Raw genomic sequence first — 16,782 nt, forward strand, 5'->3', positions numbered from 1 at the left:
TTAGAGTGTTCATGTTGTCTAAGGGGAAGGAATTATGGTTTTATTGTGTCTTCAACATTGGCCCTATACCATAGGCTATGGCCAGAAGATGGATCCGGAGCTGTTTTCAGTAATGATTTATTTATCCAGACCAGTGGTGTCATGGCATCAGCACATTAGAGGTGGGCCTCTTAACACTTGGAGGTTACTTCACCCACATTTCTTGACTTCATTCATCCTACATGATCATCCAGCCTCTCTTTTGATACCTACAGAGACATACCTAGCCACCTGTCCTGATTTTGTAAAATTCTAAGTATTAAGTTCTTTATTTCTAGATTTTGAGCCAAAATTCATTTCCACATGGATTTATTCTTTAATTTTTTTCACATAGCACTTACTAAGTATTCATTGAGCACCTAATGTGTTCCAGCAACTGAAGATTCTAATAGTGAATAAGACATATATACTACCTGCCTATAAACTACCCTGTTTTATCTCTTTAATCTCTTCTCTTTTCCAGCGTAAACATTTTACATTATTCTTTACATGACCTGAATTTTTGTTCTTAAAAAATTTTTTTTAGTTCTCTCGGTCACAGTGGTCTCGGGATATCGTATTGTACCTTTGAGGCCATTTGAAATGTAACCCATTGTGGTAGGCAGCCTCTAAGATGGCTCCTAATGATCCTTGTCTCTTGGTATTCACGCCCTTGAGTGTAGACTCCCCTTGAGCGTAGACTGGATCCGAAATATGGCAAATGATAGATATCACCTCTACGATTAGGTTACAAAGACACTATTCCTTCTTGCTTGCCCTCTCCTGCTTTTGCTGGTTCTCATGGAAGCCAGTTGCCATCTTGTGAGCTACTTTGCAGAGAAGCCTATGTGGTGAGGAACTAAGAGAGGCTACATCAACAGCTGGTAAGGAACTAAAGCCTTCAGTTAGTTCAACAGCCTATGAGGAACTGAATCCAGTTGATGCTTATATGAGAGAGCTTGGAAGCAGGTCCTCCCTCAGTCAGTCTTTCAGATAAGATGATAGCCCCGTCCCATACGTTGATTTTACCAGAGGTAATACCACGCTAAGCTGCACCAAGATTTCTGATCCACAGAAACTCCAAGATAATAAATGTTTACACCACTAAGTTTTGGTGTAATTTGTTATACAATAGATAACCCATACATACATGTCATGTGATAACTACAAAATGGTATTTCCTTCCGGTCCTGGTCCTGTTCTACTCTAAAGGGTGAGCTTTCTGAGAGCCACTTTACACTGTGGGCTCATGTGCAGCAGTGAGTGCAAATTCTTTAATGGTTCGCACTCACGTTGTTATTAGGCTACATCTCCTGTACTTGTAAAGCTGTTGTTTCTTTGGTTAGGGAGGTAGGGAGTAGTTTTGTTTTGTTTTTAGCCTAAATGCTGGACTTCATATTGTTATTCATCATCTCATTTTATTTAGTCCATCGTCTCTTATTGAGATATTTTGAAATCCCAGTTGTCATTAAACCTTTTTTAATGCAATGCTAAGTCCATGAGAGAAACAAGAGGGAACATCCCATGTACAAGAAGCAAAAAAAAAAAAAAAAAAAAAGAAGAACTGAAACTCAAAGTGATATGTATACCATACCTGACATTGCAGCTGCTTGGGGAGAAAAATAGAACTTCTAACAGCTTGAAGCTTTTGTCTGAACATTCACTTAGGGATGGAAGAGGAGGCCTAGGGCTTGAGTGAGATGGGAAATTGCAACTGATATTTACATATAAAATGATATGTAGAGAGGGAAAAAGGCTTCCAGATAAATGAAAATTGCAACCTAAAAGTTTGGATTTAGCGTATAAATTTAAATCACACATGTAGTGCTAGAAGCAGCTTAAAGAATTTAACATAAAAATTGGTCCTGAGCCAATGGTGTCCTTGGGGTACAGCTAGAAATAAATTTAAAAGCTCTCTTCAACAAGACAAGTCACACAAAGATCCTACAGCAAAAAGAAGCCCTGCTTAAGATAAATTCATGATAATAAAAATAAAATTATAAAAGGTAAAAGGAGTCAATACACTCTGAGTAAATATTAACGGATATCAAAAATGGTGGTGAACTAAAAATTTTTTCATGCGTTAAAAAAAACAGCAAGAACTCAGACCTGCACTAAAAGAAACATTAAAGGAATTCCTTCAGGAAGGAAGAAAATGATGCCAAAGGAAAATAGGGATCTTCACAAAAGAACGAAGAGCACCAGGTGTGGTTACTATGAGAGTTTTTCTTATTATTTAAATCTTCTCAAAAGATGACTATTAAATAAAAATAATAACAAAGTAGCATGAGGATCATAATATGTAAAATTAAAATGTTTGACTGCAGTAACACAAAAGCTAAGAAATGGGGAGAAATGGAAGTATACTATTGTAAGATTCTTAGGCCATATATGAAGTGGGATAGAATCACTTGAAGGAAGACTGTAACTTAAAGATGTATAGTTCTAGCCCTAAGGCAACCATAAAATAACAAATCAAAAAGTTACAACATAAGCCAACCAAGGAGATAAAATGGAATCATAAAAATCATTCTCAATTCTCATTTTCAATCTCCTTCCCCCAAAAAAGAGGGAAAAGGAAAAATAAACACATGGGAAAATAAAAAACAAATAGCAAAGTGATAGATTTAAACCAAACAGTTCTCAATAATCATGTTAAATGTGTGTGGTCTAAGGCCAATTAAAAGGCAGAGGCTATCAGATTGAGTGGAAAAAAAGGAGACCCAAATAAATACCACCTATGAGAAATGCACTTTAAATATAAAGACCTAAAGAGGTTACAAATAAAAGGATAGCGAAATATATACCATGCAAAGACTAGTCAAAAGAAGGCTGGAGTGGCTGTGTTAATATTAGTCAAAGTAGACTTCAGAGAAAAGAATATTCCCAGGGATAAAAGATTATATTACGAGAGATTATTGCCTAATGACTAAGGGGTCAGTCCATCAGGAGGGCATAACAATCCTAAGTGTTGATACACTTAGTAAACATAGCTTTGAAATATATGAAGCAAAACCTGATGAAACTTCAAAAAGAGAAATAGACACATCCACAGTTGCAGTCAGAAGTTTTAATACTCCTCTCTTAATAATTGATTGAATAGATCAATAATTGACAGAATGAGCAGGCAGAAAATCAATAAGGTATAAAAGGTTTGAACAGTACACAGCCACATTGTTCTAGTTGACATCTGTAGAACATTCCATTCACCCAGAACAGAAGATACATTCTTTTTAACTACGTAAGAGCATTTATCAAGGTAGACTAACATTCTGGGTCATAAAATGAGTCTCAATAAATTTGGGAAAATTCAGATCATGCAAGGTGTGTTCTCTGATCAAAATGGTATTGAAGCAGGAGTCAGTAACAGAAATATCTTTGGGAAATCCCCAAATATTAGGAAGCTAAATATCATGGGTCTTCTTAATAATCTGTGGTTCAAAGAAGAGATTGGTTTGGAAACAAATCAATTTATGGGATGCTGCTAAAGCAGTGCTTAAGGGGAAGTTTATAGCACTAAACATCTATGTTAGAAGAGAAGAAAGGTCTCAAATCAGTGACCTTAGTTTCTACATCAAGAAACCAGAAAGAGACCAAATGAAAACATAAGCAGAAGAAAGATCATACTAGAAGTTCATGAAATGGAAAACAGAAAATAGAGAAATATCAATGACACCAAAAGCTATTATTTTTGTTGAGAAGGTGAATAAAAGCGATAAACCTCTAGCCAGACGTACCAGGAAAAAAAGAGAGAGAGAGAGAAGATGCAAGTTACCAATATCAGGAACAAGGGAAGTGAAACTATTTAGAGATTGTAGAAATATTTAAGGTTAATAAGGAATATTATGAACAACTTTATGCTAAAAAATTTCACAACTTAAATGAACAAATCTTTGAAAGGTAAAAATTGCCAAAGGTCACTCAAGAAGAAATAGATAACCCTAATAGTCCTATATCTGCTAAAGAAATAGAGTTTATAATTAAAACCTTCCCACAAAGAAAATGCCAGGCTTTTTAAAAATCAAACATTGGAGAAAGAAATAATATAAACTCTGCACAAACTCTTGCAGAAAAAGACTTTCCAACTGATTTTTGAAGCCAGCATTACATTATACTAAAACTAAACAAACACAGTACAAGAAGAGAGATATACAGGCCAGTGTTCCCCATGAAAACAGATGCAAAAAATATAAATGAGATTTTAGCAAATCAAATTCAACAGTATAGGTATACAAAGGATAGTGCATCATGACCAAGCAAGAATTATTCCAGGTTTATACCCAGAAGAAATAGGTGCAGGGATTCAAACATTTGCATTCCATTGTACATAACAGCATGAATCACAATAGCTAAAAAGTGGAAACAGCTTATATGTCCATGAATGGGTGAATTGATAAACAAAATGTGGTATATCAGTAAGATGAAGTATTATTTGGCCACAAAAAAAAAAGGGAATGAAATACTGATACATGCTACAACATGGCTGAACCTTGAAAACATGCTAAGTAAAAGAAACTAGATACAAAGGACCACACTTTGTATGAATAAATTCATATGAAATGTCAAAAATAGGGGGAATCCTTAGAGATAGTAAGTAGTTAGTGGTTGCCCAGTGATGGGGAGAGAAGATTGGGGGTATGGGTGTCTTTTTGGGGTGATGGAAAACATTCTATAAGTAGAACATTTTTCCATGATGATTGTACAACATTGTGAATATACCAGAAACCACTGAATATTATATACTCTAAAATGACTTAAATGGTGAATTTTACCTCAACAAACATTTTTTAAAAATCAGTAATACCAAAATTAAAGACAGTACAAGAAAGAAAAAGTACAGACCAGTATCTCTCATGAACTAAGATGTTAAAATCCTTTAAAAAATTCTAGCGTATCCAACAATAGTTGAAGGAATTACACACCCAGGACCAAGGGGATATATTCTAGATATGCAAAGCTCGTTTAACATTTGAAAATTAGTGTAATCCATCACATCAAAAGTCTACAGAAGTAAAATGATATGATCATATCAATTGGTGCAGAAAAAGCATTTGATAAACTCTGGCACCCATTCATGATGAAAACTCTGAGCAAACTACCAATAGAGGCGAACTTCCTCAGCTCGATAAAGAAACATCTACAAAGACCTACAACTAACAGTGTACTTAATCGCGAGAAACGAGATGCTTTCCCCCTATGATCAAGATCAAGGCAAGGATGTGCTCCCTCAGCATTCCTATTCAAAAAGTTTAGCTGGACTTCAAGCCTGGGTGTCTGAAGCTTAGTTTTATGTATGTACCTTTGAAGGAGTCCTTTTTGAATGAAAGAAACCTGTCACCTTAGAAGGAATATGTTCTCTGAGTTTTGGGGTTTGTTTTGTGTTTGTTTTCTCAGTAGACCTCGGCAGCCTGACAAATAATCAACTTTGGCAGAGAGCATAGGGTTTTAGCCCTGGTTTCATCATTCATAGGTTGCACAGATTTGAGCGAGTCACTTCTTTGTGAACCTGTCTCCTCCTCGCACATAATGACAGCTCAGAGGTTTTAAAGCCCCTTGTCTTCCGGGCTGCTGTGATCTCCTTGGACTTAGAAAGGGATGAGAAAAAGGGACAAAGTGCTGGGGGCCACTTTCCCCTGAAATAGACTTGTGAAACTTGGGTTATTAGAGAGTTCATTTTTATTCTATCATTGACGGACCTCGATTTGGACATCTGATGACAAGATCTTCAGGAGTTTATACAGGAAGTTATATCTTTTAAATTAAAGACAGCATTTTGATTTTGACGGTGGCTAATACTCTGATAGGCAGATATTTAGTGCAGAGAAGTCATATTGTTATTGCTTCTGTACCCCTGCCGTGTCCTGTTAGATTCTCCATGCTTTGAGTATCAGATTTAAAAATACCGGGCATTTGGTGAGAATGGCTGTCCTGTGGGTACTCACTGTGGTAGCCGTTGGCTTGGTGGCCAATCTGAAAAGGCCATCCCTGCCAAAGCAGGTTATGTCTATAAAATGGGGAGACCACCCACCTTTGTAGGATCGTTTCAGAGACTAAGTGAATGAGTATACAGTGAAACCTTGGTTTGCGAGCATACTTCATCCCAGAAACATGCTTGTAATCCAAAGCACTTGTATATCACAGCGAATTTTCCCATGAGAAATAATGGAAACTCAGATGATTTGTCCCACACCTAAAAAGATTCATATAAAAATGATTATAATACTGTAATATAATACAAAGTAATAAAGCAAATACAAAATATAAAGAAAAATAAACAACCCACATTTACCTTTGAAAACCTTTGCAGCTGGTGTGAGGGAAACAAGAGAGGAGCGTTATTGTGTAGGACGACTTTCACCATCACTAATGGAATCACTGCTATCTATTGGCTCAGTGGAATCTCTTTTCATGCAACTTTAATAAGGAACCTATCCAATGACACATGCTTTTGCCTCTTGAGGATTTCACAGAAATATGACATTGCATTGTCATTAAACAGATTCATCTCTCATACTGCCTTATTCGGGTGGTGCTTTTCTACAAAATTTTACACCATTTCCTACATTTTACACATCTCCCTACTCTCATTTGAAGTGAGGGATTCCTCTGCCTTTTTCTCCTCCTCTGTAGATGAGATGCAGATGTAGACTTCTTATAAAAGCTTACAGTCTCAGCCACTACCATACCTCGTTCACACTTCTTTGATGATTTCCTTCTTAATTTCCATCGTAATCATCTTCTTACCACCTTTTCAACCTTTTTCTGCATGAGGTTATTGTATACGCTCACACAGATGTTGAGTATATAGTACAGTATTAATAGACTCTTGTCATATACCGTATTTAATGTAACTGGCAATAAGGCAGCAGAGGGAAGGGTCTGTATCTGCAGGCAGCCTGACCTAGAATGAAGCAAAGTATTCCTAAGCTTACCTCTTGTATGGAAAAGCAAAGGACTGTCCATAAGTGCTTTGAAGTGACAAAAAAGTACCAGTTGTGGGCACCTTTCAACATTCTGAAAAATCACTGATTTCTGCCAAACACTGGGGCCTGAGACCAAATATCCAAGCGTGGGAGACAATCACTCACAATCTTGAAGTGAGAGAGAGAGAGAGAGAGAGAGAGAACCACTAAGAACCATTATCTTAGTTGTAATCATGTGACATTTGGTGTCATGCACTACTCTTGTGCAATACATCTCTCATTTATCAAGTTAAAATTTATCAGAAAAGTTTGCTCATGTTGCAGAACACTTGCAGAACAAGTTACTTGCAATCCAAGGTTTTACTGTATTTAAGTATTTGGCACTTGTTAGACACTCAGAAATTGGCGAGTCATACTGTCCTTGTCAGTAGAACTTCATTGATCTATCCATCCTAACTTTATTTTCATGATCAAAATAGGAAACTGATGTTTTCTCTATCACATACATCATCACACTCACGATGAGTCTCCACTTGCCCACAAGACTGCCAGCTCCTGGGCACGGAGCCTACGGAGGTCCGGGTTCCCAGATATCAATCTTTGTTTGTTCCAGTCAGTTTTGTTGAGTGGCCATTGACCCCCCTCTACCTCACCTTTTGGAATTGTATAAAAAGAAAGCAAATTTTTATTGATTTTATTCAATAACTAAGAAGCCATGAGACCTTGGCCAAACTACTCAACTTCGTTGTGCCTCAGTTTACCCACATGTAAAATAGTGAGATGGAGTAGATGACATGAACAGTTGCTTCTAACTGTGAAATTGTGTGATTCTAAATGAAATTGTGTTGCCTCTGCGTATGAGCAGTCCTGGGAGGTTAGCCCTCATTATCACGTGTGTGCGTACTTTGACATAAGGGATATTTCATTCTCGTTTACGTGGCACTTGGGAATAATTCTGCCCTCCTTTCCAGCATTTGATTTCTTACAGAAAATTCATCTAGAACTCTGTTGTGGGTGTAAGCAGCCGTACTTCATCAAAAGGAGAACAGTAATGTTCTTTACTTTTTTTACGCTTACGTAAACTCACCCTGATGACTATTATGAGAACATCATTCCTAACACGTTCTCTCGTTTTGTGGTCACATTGTGCCACGTCCTGGCATTGTCCAGTCAGGCAGCCCTAACATGTCTGAGAGCAGTGGCCCAGGCCCTTAGGTAATGGGGGTCTGCATGGCAGGAAACTTCCGGTTGGTGTAGGTGGGCAAGAAAGAGAGCAGTTGGGAGGAAATGGATAGTTGTACAAAACCATATAGCAGCTCAAGCCCTCCCCTCCACAGCGGTGGACTTGCCTGGCAACAAGCACCGTTCCAGCCTGTGTGTAACGGCTGCCATACCGTCTGGGCTGCCCCGGCGTGAGGAGGAGACCACGATGGGGCTCTGTGGACCACGCTTGACCAGTCTCGTCTATGATGCTTTATGGGTTATTTTTGTATCTCTTGGTTTTTCAGCGCATCAGAGCAGAGTGACGATGGTCCTCTTCGTCCTGGAGCTGGAGTGGGTGCTGAGCACCGGTCAGGACAAGCAGCTCGCCTGGCACTGCTCGGAGAGCGGGCAGCGCCTGGGAGGTTATCGCACCAGTGCCGTGGCCTCGGGCCTGCAGTATCCTTTGCTGGACAAAAACCCCTTGGTGGTACCTTAGCTGTTGACTCCTTTCTTTCATGAAAAGCTTGGGTATGTGCGACGTGAAAATTTTTTGTTTGCTGCATTGCCCTGCTGATTAAGATTCTCACTGCCTTAACCAATACGCAAATCATTGAGGGGGATTAAAATGAGGTGATTTCCCCTCAAATAACGGGTCCTGCGGAGACTGTGACACAGGTCTGACATCCAGACAGGACACGGCCCGGATTTAGGAGTCTCAGCTGTCAAAAAGGATTCTGGAACGTGGAGATAAAACCATCACTGAAATACAGCCTTTCCCTTCTGTGCATAGAGAAGTAATTTACACATAGATATTAAGGTTGTAAAGAACCACAGGATTCCTATTTATTTTTAAAATATTCATGGGAGAGCTACCGCGCCAGGACCAGAGTAGGTTAGCCGGTATCTACATGGTAATGGGTACAGGCTTTATTCCGGGTATAAGACCCTTTCAGGGTATGTAGAGTGACACGACCTCTTATGTCCCGAGTCTTCAGGGCCCACATGCTTGGCGTGAGTACCTGCTAAATGCTGGGAGATCCCCACGTCTGGCCCCCTCGGCTCCAGCAAGCACGGGCTTGATGAGTGTGAAGCCCACATGGGTGATGCTACCATGAAGGAGTAAAGGGCCTCGGGCTTCGTAGTTTAAAAAGCAAAGCATCACTCTCCACCCTGTGACGAATGAGGAGCTGGATGGAAACAGACCACTTGCCAGCAAGAGCAGGAAGAAATAGTAAGACGCGCTTTCAGATGTTCATCTCCTATTTATGCAGTGCCTAGTCAGAGATTCTCAACAATCTGACAGAGTAGTTTGCTGTCTCCTCGCCGACGTGCGGCAGTAGCTGTGTGTGTGTGTGTGTGTGTGTGTGTGTGTGTGTGTGTGTGTGGCTAATGTCACTCCTGTTTTTCTCTCTGATTTTCCTCACTAGAAGAGCAAGATGAAGAAACTAAGAATGGCCATGGTGGAAGGTTGTAAATGTGGCAAGTTGCCAAGTAGAAACAAGGGTGATACAGAATGGAAGGCAGGATCAACTCATCTTGGAGAGGGTGATCTGCCTGTTAAGGAAAGAAAGTCCGAAGTTTACTTTCTGAAGGCCAGCTGAGACGAGCATAATGGTTGAATTGAAATACATGCACTCTTTTGTCAGTAGATTTCTTACAGTGTTCAAATCGGAAAGGCCCTTAGAGGTCACCTTGGCCAACTCCTGGTTTTACAGGTGAGTCAGCTAAAGCCCAGAAAGGGTCATATGCCTCATCTGCAGCCACCCAGCTAGAATGCCAGAAAATCACCAGAATGCGAGGCTTCTGCTTTGGATTGCTGTTTTCTACCATCGTACTGCATTACCCTTTTGAGAACAGAATGAATAGCATCAATATAATTTGTTCTTAATATGCTAGCTTTGGGGTGCCTGGGTGGCTCAGTCAGTTAAGTGTCTGACTTTGGCTCAGGTCATGATCTCCCGGTTTGTGGGTTTCAGCCCCACGCCAGGCTTTGTGCTGACAGCTGAGAGCCTGGAGCCTGCTTCAGATTCTGTGTCTCCCTCTCTCTCTGCCCATCCCCCACTCGTGCTCTGTCTCTCTCTGTCTCCTAAAAATAAATAAACATTAAAAAAGAAATCTCTTTTAAAAAAATATGCTGGCTTCTATCTTCACTAGCGCAGCCTAGAGATATATCTTCTATATCACTTAACCAAGCCAAGGAATGTAGAAAAAGTACAGTTCTTGCCCTTAGGAAGTTTACTTTTTAAACTATCTGCAAATGAAAAGACACGAATGCCCAGAATTAAGTCTCCTGACTGTGGCAGTCATGGATTCTTCTCTTCAGGCATCTCCAGAAGTTGTTCTCGTTTTTCAACTGTTTCCATTGGCCACACCATGTGGTTTACCAAGCCAAAAAAAAATCATATGATTTGGTATAAGAAGACTTTATGTGTGTGTGAAAGTCTCTGGATTCATTTCCCAGCATAAATGATCATCTAGTCCAATCTTGCTATTCAGGTAGAGGGGAAATGCAGTACTACAGTCAGACAGGCACTTCCAGAAGATTCCCACACCTCCATGGCCCTGCCTCGCTAGCTCCAATTTTGGAGCCCCAGCGCCTGCCCTGGTTCCTGGGAGCACATATATATCCCAGATATTTTCCCAGTGCTGCTTACTGATAGCATAATAGCACTGCTTCCGCCAAAGGGTCTCCTATGGGAAACTTGTGACTTTCTCAAAGCTGGAGGGTTTTTTCTGGGAGCTGCCTGGTGCACAGATAACTAACGGTGTTAACATGCCCATACGGTGTTAGAGTTCACATTAAAATCCAGTTTTTAAACACATCTTTTAGGGGTGCCTGGGTGGCTTAGTCGGTTAAGCGTCCGACTTTCGCTTAGGTCATGATCTCGCGGTTCGTGGGTTCGAGCCCCACGCCGGGCTCTGTGCTGACTGCCAGCTTGGAGCCTGGAGCCTATTTCAGAGTCTGTGTCTCCCTCTCTCTCTGACCCTCCCCTGCTCATGCTGTCTCTCTCTCTCTCTCTCTCCTAGAAATAAAAAAAAAAAAAACATTAAACACATCTTTTAATGAGAACCCTCCCCCCCCACCTCTTTCCTCTTCTTTCTGCCACCTTCCATACTTACAGGTTTCTTGAGGGAAGGAAGGAGATCTGCTGAAACACCATAAAATGTTCAGAATAGTATCAGTACCCCAGTTTCTCTTCCTGGTGGACACTGGCAGCATGTATAAGAAACCTCCACAAATGAACTGCCCCTCTCCTAATTTCCACCTCAAAAAGTCATTTATCCAAGTGAGCAAGTGATAGAAGTCAGGCTGAATTTAGCCTTTTCGCTTTTCTTTCAGGCCTCGTAGGGGAGATGTAATTGTGCGATGAAAATAACCAGAATTCAAATTGAGAGATAAAGGAAGACAAAGAGGCTGATGGCTCAAAAATTGAATTATCAGTTTCTGAATAAGCTCAAATTCTTTGGTTGCCTTGGCTGGAGAACTGAAGCTTCAAATGTTAAGTGAGCTATAATACTAACAAGAATCAAAAGGAAGAGAGGAGAGAGGAAAGGATAGGAAAAAGAAGAAAATACCTTACAGTTGTAGTTCCAAGAGTTTTCTAGTGCTTCTACATAACGGTACTTTGCTCACTCTCAAAACAATAATTAGAAGTAAAAACAAATCAAATTCTCAATTTTCACAGTGTAGAAACCAACACTTAGAAAGGTCAAGGGAAGGGGCACCTGGGTGGCTTAGTCGGTTAAGAATCCAACTTTCGCTTAGGTCATGATCTCGCAGATCGTGGGTTAGAGCCCCGCGTCGGACTCTGTGCTGACTGCCAGCTCAGAGCCTGGAGCCTATTTCAGAGTCTATGCCTCCCTCTCTCTCTGACCCTCCCCTGCTCACGCTGTCTCCCTCTCTCTCTCTCCTAGAAATAAATAAAAATACTAAAAAAAAAAAAAAAAAAGAAAGGTCAAGGGACTTTCTCTAGGGGCACCTGGGTGGCTCAGTTGGTTAAGCCTTCAGTTGCAACTTCAGCTCAGGTCATGATCTTATGGTTCATCAGTTCAAGCCACATGTCCGTCTCTGCACTCACAGCACTCGGAGATTGCTTCAGATCCTCTCTCTCTCTCTCTCTCTCTTTCTCTCTCTCTCTCTCTATCCCTTCCCCAGCCTGTATTCTCTCTTTCTCTCAAAAATAAACATTTTTTGAAAAATTAAATAAAAAAGAAAGAAAGAAAGGCTAAGGGACTTTCTCCATACCTGGAAGAACCGAGATTAGAACTTGGATGTTAGAACTCGGTCAGCCCTCTTCACACCTAAATACAGTAGAATGGAGGCATTGCCCAAGGGTCACGTGACAGATTGATAGGAAATAGAACTGTTTTCCTTCTGCACTTCCCTTGCTGGTATTTAAATTTGTGAATGCATTATCTGGCCTCCCTCTCAGTCTTGTCATTTGACCATGTTTGATCACATTTATCACACTTCTGCAGAAATAATTCAGGTGCTCTTCGTTTTCAGATTTCATGCATGTTGGAGATATTTCCAAGATGTCACCTGTACAGTACAAGGTCTTTTCACCACGTAGTCTCTTAGATCTGTTCATATTCAGGGCAAGAGTACTGGAAAGCTATTAAGATTATCTTGATATTTATATGTCCTCCTGTCACACTTAATGCCAATCACTCTGGCTTTCAGGTTGTACTAGAATTTTATTTCCACCCTCTTTCAAATAGCATTTGTTGCATTTTTTTTTTTTTTTTTTTTTTTAAAAAGAGCATCCTTGGGGCGCCTGGGTGGCTTAGTCGGTTAAGCATCCAACTTTCGCTTAGGTCATGATCTCGCGGTTCGTGGGTTTGAGCCCCGCGTCGGGCTCTGTGCTGACTGCCAGCTCAGAGCCTGGAGCCTTGAGAGTCTGTGTCTCCCTCTCTCTCTGAACCTCCCCTGCTCACGCTCTCTCTCTCTCTCTCCTAGAAATAAATAAAAATATTTAAAATAAAAAGAGCATCCTATTATTTACCTGCCATCATAAAACTTGTTTTTTCACCTGTGTTCTTATAACTAATCAAGGTAAATGTAAGGTGATTTTATTCCATATAAATCTTAATATTGTTTTACATATATCTGACCACTCGTTTGGAGAGTGTAGCATTTCTCTCTTGTCCTTGAGCCTGAAAGAACTTGTGATGCCTTGTTCTCCCTCACTTTTAAAACAAAGGTTTTATTAAAATTTTCAAAACATGATCCAGCTGGGAGAAGAGAATATAATGGAAACTCATGTACTCATCAGATCTGGTGTTGATTCTTCTATCTTTTTGGCTTTCTCTCTCTTTTTGCTGGAATGTTTTACAACAAATTTCAGACCGTATGTCATTTCATCCTTACGTACTTTGTTGTACCCCGCTTAAAAAATGTGGAATTTGTCAGTAATCACAATGGTACTACTACTCCCCAAAAATTTTAACCACTACTTGACATGGTAGAATAATCATTCCATTTTCACATTTCACGTATTGTTTCAAAAATGGCTTTTTGCAGTGGATTAGTTTAAAATTGGGTCCAGATAACTGGCTAAATAAAAGAGATTATGCAACTAAAAATAAATAAATAAAATAAAGTCGAGTCCAGACAAAGTTCACCCGTTGGCTGTGGTTTTCATATCCTAAATCTCTCCATGGAGAGCAGTGATCTCCCTTTACTTTTTTTTTTTTTTTTTTTGATGCCACTTTAACTTGTTAGAGGTACGGAGTCTGCGTTTCTATAAACGGCCCCACATTCTGAAGTGGCCTCTGTTGCCTGGTGATGTCATTTCACTTATTCACCTACCTGTGCTTCTCCCATATTTTTCTGTAAGCTGGGACCTGCCTCTGAAATCTTGACTCAGTTCAGATTCAGCATCGGGTAAGAGCACATGGTCCTTGTGTTTTCTTGCCCCATAGCAGAAACCCCATAGCATAGGGCTGACACCCTCCCAGTGGTGCCAAGTTGATCAGTGATTCAGGTGGTGACCACCGGGTCCCTGTGGCGCATGCCAGCCTTCCTTTCGGTGTCTTTACCAGTTGCTGATCTTTGCCTGAGCCAGTCCCTTCATTAGGGCTGCAAAGTGGCGATGTTTGTAATCCTGGCATTTTTTTCCATATGTATTTGTTGGAATTCTTGTGTTAGGTACAACTTTCAGGGCATCTGAATGTCTCAGTCGGTTAAGTGTCTGACTATTTATTTATTTAGAGAGTGAGAGCAGGAGAGGGGCATAGAGAGAGGAAAAGAGAGAGAATCCCAATCTGCACTGTTAGTGCAGAGCCCATTGCAGGGCTCAAACTCACAAACCATGAGATCATGACCTGAGCCGAAATCAACAGTTGGATGCTTAAAACATCTGAGCCACCCAGGCGCCCCAAGTGTCTGACTCATGATTTCGGTTCAGGTCGTGGTATCCCAGTTCATGAGATTGAGCCCTGCATCTGCTTGGTATTCTCTCTCTCCTCTCTGTCTGCCCCTCCCCCAGCACATGTTTGTGCTCCCCTACCCCATAAGTAAATATACATTTTAAAAAATCAGAAAGTAGAACTTTCCCTCATTAGCTAGGGCTAATTGGTTACCCTGAGATGCAATTAAAAATATGGGAAAAGCAACATAAATTCTTAATTATTTCTCTTTAATTGCTCATTTTAGAGGAGAGATTCAGTCCCCAGGTTACTTCCAATAAGTGTCTTTTTCTTTTTCTTTTTTTTTTTTTTTGAGCATTACTATGAACTCTTAAGGTTTTCTTAAATAATATATTCAGTCAGTTGCAATAACTTGCCTTTTCTGATGCTAATATTAATCCATCTTTGGCCAGTAAGAGCCCCATCATATTGGCACCCGTGTCTTTTGATACAGCCCCACTTGCTTTGATGGCTTTCTTGCTTTTTTGGCATGGCATGTCTTAAGCCCATCTGTACCTTCCTGTCCCAGTCCTGAGTCAGCCATTTCTTTTAGTGAGAAATAGTACCCAGAGATAACTAGGAAAATATATATGAGTATATTCTTGAAAAGAAAGTGAATCATCAGTTCATATAATAGTTCTAATTCAAATGTAACTTTATAAGGCTTTTACTTTATTTTTGTACTTGATTCTTTTGAGACTGAAAATTTTGGTTCCTAAAACATTAACATATTTGCTTTATCCAATGTTATGTTTTTAAGCTGTTTCAAAGTACGAACAGAAGTATCATAGTAACAAGACTACCGAGTGAGATTTTAGACTTCTTTGCAGGTCTCTTTGTCCTTAGAGTCCATTCCCCCCAAGGATGTACAGTTGAAGTGCTGTGTTTTAAAGTCACTTGAAATAATTCTGTTAACTGTGATGACATCACCAACTTGATAGTTAGGCTCCTTCATTTATACTTTGTCGTCAATGTGGGGGATTTTTTCCTTTAATCTTATGCATATTTTTAATATGTAAAATAATGACATGATTCCAGAATGAAAACTATGATCAGAGAAGACTCACCAACAGCTCTGTCCCCTCAGCTTGTTTCTCCCTGCTCCATAGGCTGTCCTGTGTGTCAGATCTTGACTTTTCCTTCCAGAGCTTCCTTTTGTAAAATAAGTGCGCACACACGCGCGCGCGCACACACACACACACACACTTCTATTTCCCACCCTTTTTTACACAAAGATAGCATAGCTTATAAACTCTTACATACCTTGGCTTCCCCCCACACACACCTAATAATATATCCCAGAAATTACTTCATGTCCGTTTGCTTATGGTATGGAGATCTTTTTTCCCCCAGCTGGATAGGATTCTATTGCATGCATCTGTCATAGTTAGTTCAGTAAATCCCCTTTAGATGGAATTTTTTGTTATTTTCAGACTTAAGCTATTAAAATGACATGGAGTGAATAACCTCAGGTATACATTTTGTACTTCAGCCAGTAGTGTATCTCTGGGATAGATCTCTAGAAGGAGACTTATGAGGCTTTATCAACCGAGGAAGTTCACCAGAGATTCAGTCCCTTAGGTTTTTACTAGAGACTGGTCACGTAGGCAGCCTCATTCTGACATGGACTGAAATTGCAGACTGAAAAGGAAAGCAGGTGCCTGGCAAAGACTGTACCATTTGCACGGTTAAGGCACTGTGAACCACTCTTACCTGTTGATGGGGGAACCTTCCTGAAAGCCAGGCTGCCTGACACCGTGGCACCCTTATGAGCAGCCTTCCAGGGGCTGGCAGTCAGGCCTCTTGCACAGCCCCATTTCAATTGTCATGTCTTCTGGAACTATGTGTTCCTATATTTTGCCCGTTTTCCTGTGAGGTTTGTGGTTCTTTTTATGTTAGAGATTTGGGCCTTTTGTGACATAAGTTGCAAATATTTTTTCCAGTTTGTCTTTTCGCTTTGCTGATGGTATTTGTTTTGTTATTTGTGTTTTTGAGTAGTAAGTAGCTTTTCCCACTCCAAGGTTATAAAGGCGCTCTCCCATCTAGAACTTCTATTTTTCATTTTCTACATTTAGATCCCTAATAAGTTTGCAATTTATCCTGATATGGAATGTGAACTACAGATCCTGTTTTGTTTTCCAAAAGACTCTCCAGTTTATGTCAACACTTTTTTTTAAACCCATCTTTTCCTTATTCATCTGAAGAGCCACGCTTATCAGACATGTAC

At 40.1% G+C, this 16,782-nt stretch overlaps 1 protein-coding gene across 2 annotated transcripts in view; it reads left to right on the top strand.

Annotated features, from left to right (window-relative positions):
• WDFY2 (WD repeat and FYVE domain containing 2) overlaps positions 1-16,782 on the top strand; it is a 169,469-nt gene that overhangs the window by 117,199 nt on the left and 35,488 nt on the right. For both annotated transcript variants that reach the window (XM_039236090.1, XM_039236091.1), the window contains exon 5: positions 8,450-8,600. In XM_039236090.1, the coding sequence (XP_039092021.1) occupies positions 8,450-8,600 (151 nt within the window). The remainder of the gene's footprint in view (positions 1-8,449; positions 8,601-16,782) is intronic.

Source organism: Hyaena hyaena, unplaced genomic scaffold (genome assembly GCF_003009895.1).
Source record: "Hyaena hyaena isolate Hyena2069 unplaced genomic scaffold, ASM300989v1 scaffold_106, whole genome shotgun sequence".
In the NCBI taxonomy this organism is placed as follows: domain Eukaryota; kingdom Metazoa; phylum Chordata; class Mammalia; order Carnivora; family Hyaenidae; genus Hyaena; species Hyaena hyaena.